The 15,841-nt window shown below is 38.2% G+C and overlaps 1 protein-coding gene across 9 annotated transcripts in view; it reads right to left on the reverse strand.

Moving 5' to 3' along the window:
* NUBPL (NUBP iron-sulfur cluster assembly factor, mitochondrial) overlaps positions 1–15,841 on the reverse strand; it is a 207,912-nt gene that overhangs the window by 34,973 nt on the left and 157,098 nt on the right. For all 9 annotated transcript variants that reach the window (XM_087422832.1, XM_087422782.1, XM_087422780.1 and 6 more), the window contains one exon: positions 11,178–11,263. In XM_087422832.1, the coding sequence (XP_087278958.1) occupies positions 11,178–11,263 (86 nt within the window). The remainder of the gene's footprint in view (positions 1–11,177; positions 11,264–15,841) is intronic.

A 15,841-nucleotide genomic window follows, 5' to 3' on the forward strand; every position in this document is an offset into this window, starting at 1 on the left:
AGACTGTATAGATGTCTCAGACACATTCTCTAGATGGACTAAGAAATGTCACAGACATAAAACCACAACCAAACTCAGTATTTAATGAGCTCCTATTATACGCAGTCACTGAGCTAAACACAAGGAGCAGCTCACAGTGGTGAGCAAAACAGACTTGATGCTGCCCCCTTGGAGCTTGTGCACTAACTGGAGAAGCACACTGAACAAATAAGAGTGCAAAAGTCTCCTTAAAAACTGGACCAGCTTCTCTGGAAACAAAGTACAGAGTATTATGAGAGTGGAGAACAGACAAGACTCTCTCTAGCCTGGGAGTCACAGAGGATTTCCTTGAAGAAATATTTGACCTAAAAGTTAAACAACAAGCAGGTAAAAACAAGGAGAAAAGGAAGAAAAACACTTAAGACAGAAGTAGGGAGCACATGTCTCCTTCAAGGAATTGAAAGGCCAGTGTGGTGGAGGTATGGCGTGAGTGGCATGAGACGAGGCTTGAAAGGTAGGCTTGTGGCCATGTTAGGTGTCCGGGTTATGTGATGAGGGCAAAGAGAAGCCATCAAACAGTGTTAAGCAAGAGAGACCACTATGCCTATACTTGTAGTAGACTCATTTTTTAGCACTGTAGGGTTTTAAAAACAACATGGAATGGAAAAAACTAAAAGGACTTGTCTCTGTGTGTTTATTTTCTTAGAAAAACACAAATCCAGGGCTGTGTTCTCTGAAATCAGTAATTTCAGCAGCAATGGTTTTTAGTGCTGTCTGAAATATTTCCAGTTCTCCTTCTGGGCACAAGGTTAGGATTTTTCTTCTCTGCACATTGAGGACATGTAACTTTTTTTGGACAACAAAATGTGAGAAGTGACATGTGTCACATCTAGGCAGAAGCTTTAAGGGCTAATTCCCCATTATCTTTTCCTCTGTCCCTGTGACCAGCAAGCTTCCAGAAAGTGGCTGCTCCATCAGTCTGGGTGCCAGAGTAAGAGCAACGCAGACAAGTGTTGAAGCCAAACCATAATGGACACGTAGCATGAGAGAAACAAACTGATGTGGCAGATAACTTTTTCAAAACATGGGGCTAGTTGGAAGAAAATTTAAAAGAGAGCCTTGAGTATTAAAAAGAATAGAAAACACTGCCCTAGGTCATTTAAGAGAAGTCCTCTATAATCAGTGAGTTTTGAACAGGGGCAGCTAACAGAATAAGGAAGAACATTAGAATATCCCTATTACAATTTTGTTCATAAACATTCTTCTCTTAAACAGAAAAGAATTCATGTCCACATGACCACTCCCCACCTCCACCCCCCGAAGAAGCCTTGTATCATGTAAATACTTTATATGCTGTTAAGCTGTTCGTGTTTATTGTAGAGCTATTTTGTGTATCCTTTGCTAGCAGAAACATTAGAAAACAGACGCTTTGCCATAGCTTAATTTACATAATACCACTGAGATGCAGCTGTAAGCATGCTCAATCATTTTTTAATGTCTCATCAAAGTATAAGATCCTTTTTTCTTTTTACCTCTGCTAGTTTTACAGGAAGAAAGTAAATGCTACATGCCGACCTAACATCAGCCACCACAAACCTTCTACATGTTATTCTTACATGTTATTTTACATATTATTCCAATCCATCATTGGCTCAGAAGGGTACTTCCTTTATTAACTTTTTAAAAATTGACTCTCCTAAAATATCAACATTGCTCTGAAATATTGGATTTTTGTGTCTAAATGTATTAAATTAAGCAGGCTCGAAAGGCCCCAATTTTAATTTCTTCTTGGCATTTTAAACTCAGATTCAGGTAAGTAACAAGCAAGATTTTCAGGCTACTATATAATTCAATTTCTGAAGGTTACAATCAGGTTAAATTCTTGCTGGCTGGAACCTGTCACAAGGATTAAAAGCTACGATTTAAGAAAAAATGAAGAGGAAAAACTCACTGTTAAATGGAGAATGAATAATAATAACTGAAATAGATTAGATTCATAAGCACTTTTCAGCTCTCCATTAGCCTTGAACCAGTTTTTGGTAAATTACTGACGTACGTATACATATATTATAATATTTAAAAGTGAGATGGGTGTTCTTATTTTCTCTTTCAGAAGTAGTCTGGCATGGAAAGAACAACGAATGGGGAGACCTGCATTCATGCTCCTCTCAGGGACCAACTAACTAGCTGTGGATCCATGAGGTGCAACTCAACTTCTCATGCCTTGAATTCTAAAATGAAGGTTTATAATGATCTCTAAAATCTCCATTGTTAATGCATAACAATAACATTCAGAGCTACCCTTTACATACTACGTGCTAAGGTCTATGCAAAGTACTATACATATAATCTCATTTAACCGCCACAATGGCCTATGAGATAGGTCACAAAACACTGAAGCTAAATTATTTGCTCAAGGTCACACAGTTAGTAAATAAGAGAGCCAAAATTCAAACCAGCTGTGTCACTGGTTTGTACGTGGAAGTCACCAAACAAGATCACAGGTAACTGGACTAGAGGGTTTTGTTCATGGAACTAGGTGGCCTGAAACAATGGTGAGTCAAAACAGTTTAGTGGGTGATTTAGCATAGTAATTAAGAGCACAGTTACAAGGGAAGGCTGACTTACACTATCTTCACCACTCACTGCTGTAGTCAGGCTTTAGACTTGATTCCCTTCTCCTGGCCATGGAACTCCCCTTCCCTCAACACCCTCGTCATAGCTCTCTCGACTGTCAACAGACCCTACGGCCCCTCAACTTCCCATGTTTCAATCCACCAGTTTCCTGTCTTCACTTGCCCCCTAGACAATCAGAACTCCAAGGTAAGAAAATTCAATGGAGATTTTGTTCCCTGGAATCTCTCACCCTGTAATATTCCATGATGTACATATTACTAAACCTCAACTCTGGATGATCCACACAAACAGCAGGTAAGATTGTGGGCTCTGAAAGCAGACTGCTTGGGACAGGAGCCCAGATGCCTACGAAACAGATGGGTAGCCTTATGTGAGTTATTTAATCTTCTGTACCACAGTTTCCTCATCTGCAAAATGGAGAAAATAATGTTATCTAGATCCTCACAGGGTTGTGGTGAGGGTTAGATTAGTTTAATTCACATGTGTCATATAGAACAGCATTCTAGTTTAAAGGTCATGTGGACTTCTGAGGGATCCTAGGAAAAGATAAAAATGAGCATGTATCTTCGGCCTCTGAGATGTAATCATGGCCAAGACACAGAACGTTACCCAGTCTTCACTGAAGAAAAGTCATTTTTCTAAAAATGGAAAAATTACCCAACTGTGAAGAAGGAAACGACATGTGCTATGTCATGTGCAAACCAGTTAAAACGTGTCCCTAGAAAGAACTCAAACAGTACTTGCAAGGCCTCCAAAGCCAATAATGAAAGACTCTTTAAATACATCAAAGGTGTGAAACTTCCCAGAGAATCAAGTGAGACTACTTGATGATCACAGAGGAAAAACTATGCTCAAGGATGAAAAGGAGAGAATAAATGTGTCCCTTGTCTCTATTTTCACAGAAGAGTACCTATTTCTAAACTGTTTTTTAAGGTACGTAGGCTCAAGGTGTTAAATAAAATAGGAGTTTGGGGGTCCAATAGACAAACTAGATGCTGAAAAAGCTCCAAGATGGATATCATAAACATATGAGTTTTGAAGGCATTCAAGGGTGAAGGTGTGGCACGCCTGGTCCAAATGGATAACATACTGCCATAAATGGTTACTCTGCCAGAAAAATACTAAACCACAATTCTGATCCTCATCACTAAGAACAACCTGTAGGGTCTTTGGTAATGAAAATGGAAAATGGAAAGAAAACACTGATAAGAATCATCTATTTTAGCTTCTAAGACCATCCAATTTTTTTTAGAAGACAATATAATCATTAACTCTTACAAATAAATATTAAAAAGTTCCAGGCCACAGTAGGATTTTTTGTTTCTTTGTTTTTTGTTTTTAACCAGCAGGAAAAGCAAACCACAGGAAAAGAAAGATTTCTATCTCTTTCATAAAATAAATAACTATTTGCAAGGCTGAAATAGTTATAGAATTTTCATAATTATTTATAAAGAAAAATTTAAGTCCAGCATTAAGCTTTAATCTGTATTTGTTGCCAGGTCAACTGTAGCATAGACAACTAGCTATTCACCAATATCCATGGTGTCATCTTCCTTGGCAGATAGCTAACCTACATTTCTCAACTCCTTGAGAAACATGACGTGTGATCATGTGACTGAGTTCTAGTGGAACGTGAGCAGAAGTATGTGAGCCTGGTCCATGAAAATCTCCATGTACGCGCCTCTCGGCTGTCTTTCCCTTCTGGCTGGCTCAAACGAGGATGGCCCCAAAGGTGGCCTTAGAAGTCACATTTGAAAATGGCAGAGGCTCCAACAGCCTAAATGACTTCATGGAAGAAGGCCACCCTGCTCATCTGTTCATCTACTAGTACTGTTACATGAGCAAAAAATAAACTTCTATTGTATTTGCATTATTATGTATTGTGTGTGTGTGCGTGTGTGTGAGGAAGATCGGCCCTGAGCTAATAACATCTATTGCCAACCTTCCTCTTTTTGCTTGAGGAAGATTGTCCCTGAGCTAACATGTGTGCCAATCTTCCTCTATTTTGTATGCAAGATGCCTCCACAGCATGGTTTGATGAGCGGTGTGTAGGTCTGCATCCAGGATCCGAAACCGCGAACCCCGGGGCCACCAAAGCGGAGCCCATGAACTTAACCACTACATCACCGGGTTGGCCCATCATTATGTATTTTGAGGTCTATTTGTGACAGTAATTAGCCTACATTAAATAATGCAGAATTTTAGACTCTAGATAACTTTAGCAACTTAATAAATCTATATGAAGAGAACAGTTTAGGCTCAACTAAAATACTCAAGGAATAAGGAAATCTCAAAGACACTATTCATCTAAATTTTCAAAAATTTCTTGTTATAATTCTTATTAGCAAATAAAGGGACTAGTCAAAATACCTAGGCCAAATACCTATGAATTAAAAATTTATCTGTTTCATGATAACATTATAAAAGTAATTATAATAAGCAACATTAATTATATGACATTATATTGACATTAATTGGATGTTTAGATTATGCCAAACACTGTACTAAGTGCTTTACATGCATTATCTCATTTATTTCTCACCTCGACCCTCTGAGGGAAATATTATAATTCCCACAGTATGAATGAGAAAATGGAGGCACAGATTAAGTAACTTGCTCAGTCACACAGCTACAAAGTGACAGCCCTGGGATATGAACTCTAGCATTCAGACTCCTGAGCTCACTCTCTTCACTAATATGAAAAAATTAAGGTGCTGTAAGCAGTACTTTATTGCTTAAAAAATCATAACTTCTAAAGTAATTTAATTTGCAACGATAAAATAGGTTATATACTTAAAGAATATAGCTCTCTAAGTGCTTAAAAAAACTGTAGATATGAGGCTACAAATATACAGATAAATAATAAATCTGGTTCTGTGAGAAGGGACGGTCGTATACATCATGTGACGTGAATAGTACTAAAAAGGCCAACACCAAATCATTTTCTCCACCAGTCTCTTCCTTGCCAAACAGCTTTAAATCACAATCCTCATAGAGAATAAGGGCAGGGATTTGTGACTGAGAATCTAACCTCTTATTTCTAGTTCACTGTCATGTGAGCAAAAACTAACTCCTGGTAGATTTATTAATGGCAGCATAACTCTCAAAATCTGTTTGATTTCTGCCTCTTTTTTTCCTAACCACCCTACCTTATGTAATCAATTGCCAAGCTTGTCAATTCTTCCTTCAAAGTGTCAGTTCCATTTATTCCCCTTTCCATTGTCATTGCCATAATTCTAGATCAGACTCTTACTCCCTATCACCTACACCAAGTGTTTTTCCAACTTATTAAAACTGTTTTTTATAATAGAAATATTTTACATCAATATGCACACATATATGAGTTTATAACTGAGACCAAATCTTTATGAAATAACACCTTCTCTTTCTAAAAGCAATTTACCCTGATATTGTTTAAAACCTTTGGTTATATCTCTCGCTGTAACCATCTCTCGCTGAGATGTCACAACTCATTAGTGGCTCACAACCTGCAGTATGAATAACTGACCACTGCAAATCCTTCCTTATGGCTTCCACTCTCCTGGCTCCTGCCCTTTCTATTCATTTCCACCAGATTAAATACCTTTTTTTTTTTGCCGAGGAAGATTAACCCTGAACTAACATCTATGCCAATCTTCCTCCACTTTGTATGTAGGTCGCCGCCACAGTCCAGCTGACGAGTGGTGTAGGTCCGCACCTGGGATCCAAACCTGTGAACCCAGGCTGCTGAAGCGGAGCATGCCAAACTTAACCACTAAGCCATGGGGCCGGCCCCTCAGATTAAATACTTTTAAATACTAATTATGTCTAATTCCTACCCAGTATTCTTTATGGACTCCTTTAAAAATCTCAAGAACAAAGTCCAAATTCCTTAGCCCAGTGTCTAAAGCTCTACCAAACCTGGGGCTAGCATAGACATACGCAAACATATTACTTCAACTATAGACAAACTGAACAACCCTGAACACGACTTGTGATTTCCTGACTCTTTTCAGACTGAATTCTGTCCCTCCCCCAGTCCCCTGATATGCCTATGAATTTCTGACTCCACTCATTCATTCAGCATATGTTTAGTGAGCAGCTATATGTTCTAGGCACAGAGGGAGGTAGGTGGTCCCTGCACTTAGAGCTTACAATATGGTACTATAATTGTGAAAGTACTGACCACTGTGGAAACAGTTACCAAAGGGGAAACAGTGTTACTGGATCACACTAGAAAGAGCTCACCTAGTTAAGAGAGTCAGGACAAGTCTCCCAGAGAAAGAGTCATGTAATCTATGTACCGAAAGATAAAAAGGAGCTACTAGGTGAAAAATGAGGGTAAAGCATTCTCAGGTGGGGAAACAGCATGCTGAGGACCACAAAGAGAGAACCCGTGGAAGACGACCAGTTTGGCCATGGCAGGGAGAATGCAAGGCAGAGCAGCCAGCGAGCTGGGGATGAGGGGATAGCAGATTGTGGATGGCATGGTATCCCAGGTCTAATGTCAGTATAAGAAGTATTTATCATCTGCCCGCTATCGGCCAGGTAACTGAGCCTTTAAGGATATTTAAGGCATGTCTTCTTGCCCTCCAGGAACTCACGTTCCTCTGTGGAGACTGATAGGTAAACCTGCAGTGGGATAAGAGCCAAACTAGATATATGTTCAAATAGCTCAAAGAATTATTAACCTTTTCTGGCAGTTTGGGAAAAGCTTCCTAGAGGAAGTATTGCCTGAGCAGGGATTTGAAAAATAAATATGAGTTCCCAAGCTGACAATGGCTTATCAGGCAAGGGACCGGCAAGCGCAAAATTACAGGGACACAAAAAACATCATGGCTTTTCCATGCAAGTCCTCCTTGATAGCCCAGAGAAGAAAGTGTTCTCATGTTCCTCAGAATTTAGGGCCCCTGCACCATGATGGAGTTAGTCTACAGGACGATAAGGGACCTGAACAAAAAGGCTTCATCCTCTTTTTTTTTATAAAGCACCAATGGAGCTTATCACAGTACTTTGCTTCAAGAAGGCCCTCGAAATCAGTAACTAAGTATTTGTAGAATAAACTGGCAACTATTTATTGAATTAAAATTAACTAAGCGATCTCTCATGCACAGAAGGAACAAGAGAGGAAATACGCTTTCCTACTCTGCTCGGGAGCCGGGAAGGAGACTGCATAAGAGGGAAGGGCTGGACAGCGAGATCCCCGAGACTCCAGGTTCACAAGGAGGGGAGAGCTCCAAACGGAGTGCCTGGGCCTCCCTCGTAAAAGAAGGCAACAGAAACGGGTGAGATGACACAACACATAAAGTACTCACCGTGAAAAATGTATAAGATTGAAAATTTTTTATTATTTTTAAAAATAGTCTATCTACCAATATTAAGATAATCAAGGATTTGGCAGAGCTGATATCACTTCAGGGAGAGAACAGAGAATTTAATAGTTCACCTCTTCTTCTCCTTCCCCTATCTGAGCCCTGAGTTTAAGCAATCATTTAAATTAACTTCAAAATGTTCTTGCAGACATTACTAAACTCTGTCCATACCAATGAATTCCAATGATGTCATTGTTTCCATGGTAACTAATGCATTTCAAAAGGGGAAAAAACAGAGCAAGACTAAAAACCAGGAAAAAAATGAAATAAAGTAGTATAAACAAAGCATAACACTTCTCCTTTGCATTTATGGAACACTTTCTGATTTCAAATGCTTTATCATTACTTAGATTTCAAGGCTCTTAAGCACCAGAAGGATCTCAGAAGTCATCAAATCCACATCCCACTCATAGCCAGGGTTCCCTTTACAATGTAGCTGCACCGTGGTTATCCAAGTGCTTACACAGCTCATTGCTGGAAAGTTCTCACTCAGTCACTTGCAAAGATTACTAAGCACCTATCTTGTTCTGCAAGTTTAAGAGATGATTAAGATATGCTACCTTCTTTTAAAGTTTTTGCTGTTTAGAGGGCAAATAATTAAAAGTTAGGGGTGAAAAAAGAAGGCTATAATAAAGATACAGGATGATGCCAAAAAAGCAAACGTGGAGGGATTATGCATTTCCAATGACACTCATTTCCACTCCACTTCAGCCCCACACACCCAGGACCAACCACATCCTGGACCTCGTCATGACCCAGAACTGCTCCAACTCTGTAAACTTAAACTCCAACATTAACTTTCTGATCACAAACAGCTCTTTCACTCCCCAACTAATCCTGCACTAGTCCTATGAGCCTTATGCAGCCCAAGATCCTCCACGTGGACTACTTCCTCACAATACTTCCTCACTGATATCCTCAGCTTTTATCCTTCAGTGGCATCCATCTAGCAACAGCCTAACCTGGACTTAGTGACCACCCCTCTTCCCCATTGTTATGTTCCATGAGGATTCTCTGTCCTAGAGTTAGAGAAAACTCTGTCAGAGCAGTGATGAGACTGTTCGCCGCTTTACTTACAGAGCAGTAAGGGTCAAGTGCTGCAGGTAAGTGACAATAACATGAGGACTGAAAGTTGCTACAGATGATGAAGTTGGCAACTACAGTCATTAGGCCCCTAACTAACAAAGTGCACGTAAGACCTGCCCCACAGCCATGGTCACCCCAAATGACAGCATCAGTGTAAATGGTCCTTTGGAGTACAAAATGATAATTTACAGGGGGAAAAAATGAGAAAATGTTCTGGCTTCTGCTCTTTTTAAAACTTTTCCCTCAAGGATTTCATGATGCTTTTGATGAGCTGGACACATGCCTCCACCCTCATCTTACAGAATGAGAAGTTAAGCACTCACTTACATGCTGATAGAATGGCTATTATCCTGACCTTGAAGTGGCAGTAACAGATCATTAGGCCTGTTATCTAATTTCTGCCAGAAAGAAGGATTATGGGTTACTTGTTCTCATAATTTTTGGTAGATAGCCCTGTCTCTAACTTCTTGCTGATTTATATTTTAAAATCCCATATAAGCAACCTTATTTAGTTATCTGGGTAAGCATATCTACTTCTATCTAGTTGATCTTGGAGGGCACAATAGGAAGTCACATTGCTCAAACTAAGTGCTTTATGGAGACAGTTACCTGTCTAAGGCGCCCATTTGGTTACCATTGCTTTACAAGTTTTCCAAGCTAAAATTCACAACATAGAACACCATGATATTTCATTATCCACATATAAAAGCTGGCCCTCGAACACCTTCTGATCACAATTTAACCCCTGCTAATACGAATACCTCAGGAAGGTAAGCACACAGGCCTCATCCTTATCAGGCTCCTCAGTTTTCCTGAGAGAGTGCTGCTCTGATCCAGAGCTCCTTGGCTTGTTAATGCACACCACTCTGCACTAATGGGCAAAGGAGAAGAGGTACCTATCCAAGAGGAGTGTCTCCACTCCACTACTCCAATATTTCATACTTTTCAGAAGCTCCTGAGAGAAAAACACTGACGAAAGCTTCCCTGAGAGTCCATTCATTCTAATACATCATTGGATCTTATACTACGCCATAGTCTCACTGAAGAATTTAACGAAAGCTCTGAATTCTCTCCATACCAAAACAAATGCAAAGTGAACATATGAATGGGGGACTGGGGGCGGGGTGGAATGAGGGAGCGAGAGTCATGAGACCCCTGAAGCTAACCCATGGGCTAAAGTCTAAACAGCTCTGCTCTGGGCTCTAAAATCTAGCCCCGAATTAAGCAAGGCCACCAGAGAGCCATATAGATGGAAGCATCGTGGTGGCTTTGTACTGAAACTCTTGTTCTAAACCATCCTCTGCCACAAGCCCCCTTGCTTCTGCTGTGGCACGCTAGGAGGAAGGATGCTCTATTTATGGTAAAGAAGGTGATGAGAGTGTGTGTATTATATACAGGGTTTCTTTCTTCTCAGAACCTAGGGGAGACTTATGCCTCCCTGGACTCAGTTCTGCTTCTCTTGAGCATCAAGCTCTTTTTTTAACCTCGTGGAAATGGACAGTTTTATAACGGTCCTATGTTTCTTTCCCAGTGGCTGTTAGAAAATTCATGGCATACTTCTAGCTTGTATTTAAGTCTCTTAATGGCATGAAATTTGTTTACAGACTTCACTTCTGACTCCATCTGATTTTAACTGTCCTTTGTCTTATTTTTATTATATTTTTCATTTGTTTTATTTTGCCATATTATATAGCAAATCCTTAGACACTTTATATGAAAACCCTACTTCATCTTTATGGTTACTTTAAAAACGCATATAGGTGCAAACATGTATACACGTTGTATTAATCAAGAAGAATCTAAAACATCTTTCAGGTATGAGTTTTCTGAAGAAATACTACCTCTCTCAAATACTTGCAGCTATCACTGACAAAAAAAAAAAACAAAACAAGAGTGTTTAGGAAGTTATTTAGGTAGATACACTTGAATAGATCACCGGTGGGAAAACAGGTGAAAAAGATGATTTTTTTCCTTCTGCCTCCTATTTAACTCATTTACAGTTTACCATCTTCTAAAGATTTCTGCCCAGAGCTAAACTAAAATTTGGATTGTATTTCTCAATGACTTGCTTCCTCAGTTACAAGTGTCTCGTATTTTTGCAACAGTGGAGCTGTAAATGCTTACAGGCACGTGGACTTTTCGAAACATCTCAGCACCCTTGTGTGCGTCCATCAGTGCAATGTCCTGGGGTGTGGAGACAATCACAGCACCTAATAAAAGAACACAGGAAAAAAGAACAGCAAAATGAAGCCATCATTTCATTCTTTATGGAAAAATTACTTTCAAAACAACGTTGCTTACATGCTAAAAGGGTCTACTACATTAACTATTTAGGTAATTTGTATAAATTTTACATACATGAATGAGAAAGATGAGGAAATGCCTACTTTGCTCTTGCCTATTTTTGGCTCCTCACTTCTAAAATTACAGCTTACTGACCAGTGATTCAAGATCACAGCCCTATCATCAGAACCTGCTTCCCATTCAGACAATGTGCTAGTTAGAGATGCACAAGGCAGGCCTTACTTTCAAGAAGCTACCAGTCTACTTGGGGAGGCCAAAAAATTAAGGATTACAACATAAAGTGCAAGCATTATAACAGAGGTGTGCCTAGGGTGTTATGGAGTTATAAAGGAGGAATAAAGGAAAGATAACTAATTCAATCTAGGGGAGAGGATGACAAAGGTGAGAATGGATGGGAGGAGAAAGCAGGAGATAAGGAAAAGCAATAGGGGAAAGTTTTTAGAAAGAGGTGATTCCTAAGCTGAGTCCTGAAAGTCGGTATTATAGAAAACTCACTAGTGTGAAAGGCACTGTGGAGAAAAGTTTGGTGGCAGTAAAACTAGGGGCTGTGACAGAAACTCAGATGCAAAACAGTGTTGGCCTGAACTAAGGCAGCACTGAAAGTAGGTGGAAGCTTTCCTGGTCTCCACTATTACCCTGCAGAAACCAGACGGTTCTATGATACAGTGTTTTGAGAGAAAGTACAGTGCAATTTTTTCTTTAAGTGAAAACACCAGAGGCCTGGTTATGATTTGCAGAATCTGTGAATTTCTTAAATTTTGTGGTTTCTTCTAGATGATAACCTGAAAAATAATTAACATAAACATATTCTAGATCACCTGGATGGCCATCATCTTATAACTAAATACACACTGCCATGACATTGCTTGCAGAGCCCCAAACTATCAAATTGGCACCAAGTGGCAGTACTTTATCACAGCTAATGAAAACAGAGGTAGGATTAACAATAAGCAACCAACTGTACCAAGTAAACGTCAAACGATACTACAGAGTATTGTCTCAAGGGATATTTTAAAGAAGTCGGAATAGAGAAAATTAGCAGCATACCCAAGTTATCACAAAGCATGTGGCGGCACAGGCAACACACGCTGCCAAACTGAAAAGAACCGTGCCACAAGAGTTAGGCACAAATTGATCTCGTGATCCATATTTTCATTTCAGCAAAAAACTTCATCCTTCACATTAAATCAATGTCTTTAATTTGGATTCTATTGATTTTGTAAGTTCTGCTTGTATTTAATTTGTAACTTTTTAACGTTTTTAAAAATTATTTAAGAGCTATAAGCTTAAGGAATTTATGTTTACACCTAGTTAAGTAGTCTTATAGTAAAAATAAGTCAACATGGGGTATGGGGTAGATTATTCTTCCTTTAGAAGGAGGGTCTATTCATTACTCAAGTTTGAGAAACACTACCTTTGGAATTCAAACAGAATCAGAATTCAAATTTTTATTCCATAGCCAACTACCTGTGTGACTAGGGTAGTCTCTGACTGCCCTACTACTAGGGTAATCTGAGACTCAGTTTCTTCATCTACAAAACAGTATATAATACGTAGGTCACAGGGTGAAATAATTAAATGAACTAAATGTACACAAGATGCTTGACATGAAGCCTGGACACAGGGTAAACATTCAATAAATGGTAGCTGTTATTGTTAATACCATCATCATTATCCTTATTATTGTTATTAATAAAACGTCTTAGAAGTTGCTGGGAAGGTCATTTTCATATTTGCCATCAGGCAGTTCATCCCGTTTTTCAAACTGTTCCATGGATTACTGTATCCCTCTATTTTGATGTACTCTGCCCAAGAAACCAAACACTAGTCAACAGTTCTCTTTCCCCTCTTTTAAAGATTGATGGAAATCAGATCTCTGCAAAAATTGTACTCAACTCAACTCTACACATCCAAATATTTCCACAATTTGCCACCTTCTAGGTTCTATTATCAATCTATTTCACTGTTTTTTCATATCCTAGCATTTGGAAGGGATCTAACTCCAATTTTGCCCCCACCTAGCTATGTGACTAACCTTGGGCACATAACTCAGAATCACCCTGGGTCTCAGTTTCCTTAGCCATAAAATTAATGCAAGGACTAGATAGTCTCCAAGGTCTCAGCTAGCTCTCTGATTATATGATTTAGCATTCCCTCTTAACTATAGTTCCAAAATCACCCCTGTTCAACCTGTCTAAGTAAACCCTATTTAAATGAATGTGAAATGCTACCTCTGCAATTATGGCCTCTCAATCTCAGAGCCATTCTCTTCACATGTCAACAAAACTCCCTTGGTTATTTCCTCCAAATTCTCTCCTTAACTATATACTAGTATATAGCGGGTTTTCTATTGCATTAGCCCTAAAAAGTATCTTTAGCTTTCATCTGATATAAACATTTTATTGTTTTAAATACCCTTTGTCTACAATTTGCATTACTACTACACAATATAGCTTCATGGACAGTTATGATTTTTCTCATTTTTTTAATCAAACAAAACTAATGACACAATGCCTTGCACAAAACAGGCACTTAATAAAGGATCAGCGTTTCAAACAATTTTCCTATATTTTCAAATCATCTATCCTAGACTACTGCTGCATGAACTCTTAGCTGGCAACTCCTTGAACTAGGAGTCAAGAGCTCTAGATTCTGGTTTTGTGGACTATCACAATGTACTATTTAACCTTGAATAGCTCACTAAATCTCAACACATCTCAATTAACTTCTCTATAAAATAAATCTCTTTCCATTGGTCCTGTTTAATTTAAAGAGCTGTGTCATTAAAAAAAAAAAAACGAACATAAAAGTGTTATAAAAATGTTCAATGACATTATTTTTATAGCCATAAGATCCTAAAGAGAGGGATTAAGTGACTTGGTTTTCTCTGTGTTTAACCCTAACACAGTATCACAAATAAGCATCCATCCCATCTGAGTTTCTTTGTACAGTAATCTAAATAGCACAATTCACACATCAATTAAAAATAACTTTTTGACAAGGACAACAACCATCTTCCATGTCCCATAAAATGCTCACAAAATGTGTAAACATCCCATTTGAACTACCAGCTTCATTTATAAAAGATTTTTTGGTAAAGATTTTTTTAAAATATATGTTCTTAACTAATGACTAAGTCCTTAATCACAATGCAGGAAGTCTCTAGGACACTGTTCTGAGAAAAAAATTTCTAGCTGTTTGTAAAGAATACAAAAACATAACTGGCCCACACATAAATCACTACCTCTTTTTTTGTACCCAATTTTAGCACATCATGTAAGTAACCATTTCAGACAGCCCTACAGTCATCTTTAGTTTATGACAAGGAAATAAAGCAAACAAAAACCAAACAAACAAAACCTTCAGTAAAATTAAATTTAACCATTAATCAATCTGTGCATCACAACCCAGATTTTTTAATTTTAAAGGAATTACGTCCATTTTTTCTTGTTAATATATCTCAACTTAAAATATGGTTTCCAAATCTGATATTACATTTTATCTTTATGGTTCTTGGCTTTCTACTTAACACACTTTAATTTTTCTCAGGATTCATGGAACATGAACCAATATGAACTAGCCTAGATTTTTCCCCTTTATACCATCACTGATGATGTCACTGCAGTTGTGTGATGGAGGGTTTGTTAGAAAACTTGTGCTCCCTCTACTGACCATAGGAATGTCAGGAGCAACAAAGCGAATGTTTAGTTGGCAATAAATGGAATCATCTTCTGGAGGTATAGTATCATAAAACACCTATCTCAAGAATCCCTTGGAGAATTTTCTATCCATTTTCTAGAGTAAATGTCTAAGTCCAAACAGAATATTGTGCAAATGCTATTTCCCAAGTTGCAATCTTTTTAAAAGGCTTTTTATTGGCTGAGATTACTATAAAAGGTTAATTGTCTGGCAGATTCTGGAAAATATATAAACATCCTAAAAAATAATCATTTAGAGTATTGTCTTAATTGCTAATTCTCTTGAGTATTAAGAAGAAATTCTATTTATAACTGCATATCCGGATTTGGATCAGAGTTCAGAGTAGTTAAACATTTAAAACTGATTGTTCCAGATGTTAGGCTGATCATAATTATACCTATGTGGAACTACTCAACTATGCCATTCTAGGTCTCCAGGACATAAATTGTATCTAGTTTGTATGCTTGACTGAGAACTTCAGTGTTGGAACCTAATAAATATGTATAACAAAAACTGCTCGTAATTATACTAGAACAAGTAATTCTATACCTTACAACTCTTGAGCACATCAATGTAAAGTCAACTAAGACTTAAAAGAACAAATTAACTGCTATTCCTAATGTTCACAGTGCTTTCATATTTAATGCTACTGATTCTCCTTGATTTATTTAAAGGTACTTGCAGCAAAAGAAAATAATCATTCAACTTCTGCTAGCTTAACATAAATAATACCAAATATACAACTGTTTATTAACCACAAAGTAGACTGACTTTGCTATTTTTTA

The sequence above is a fragment of the Ceratotherium simum genome, chromosome 3 (assembly GCF_057802395.1).
Source record: "Ceratotherium simum simum isolate JZ-2026a chromosome 3, ASM5780239v1, whole genome shotgun sequence".
Taxonomy (NCBI): Eukaryota; Metazoa; Chordata; class Mammalia; order Perissodactyla; family Rhinocerotidae; genus Ceratotherium; species Ceratotherium simum.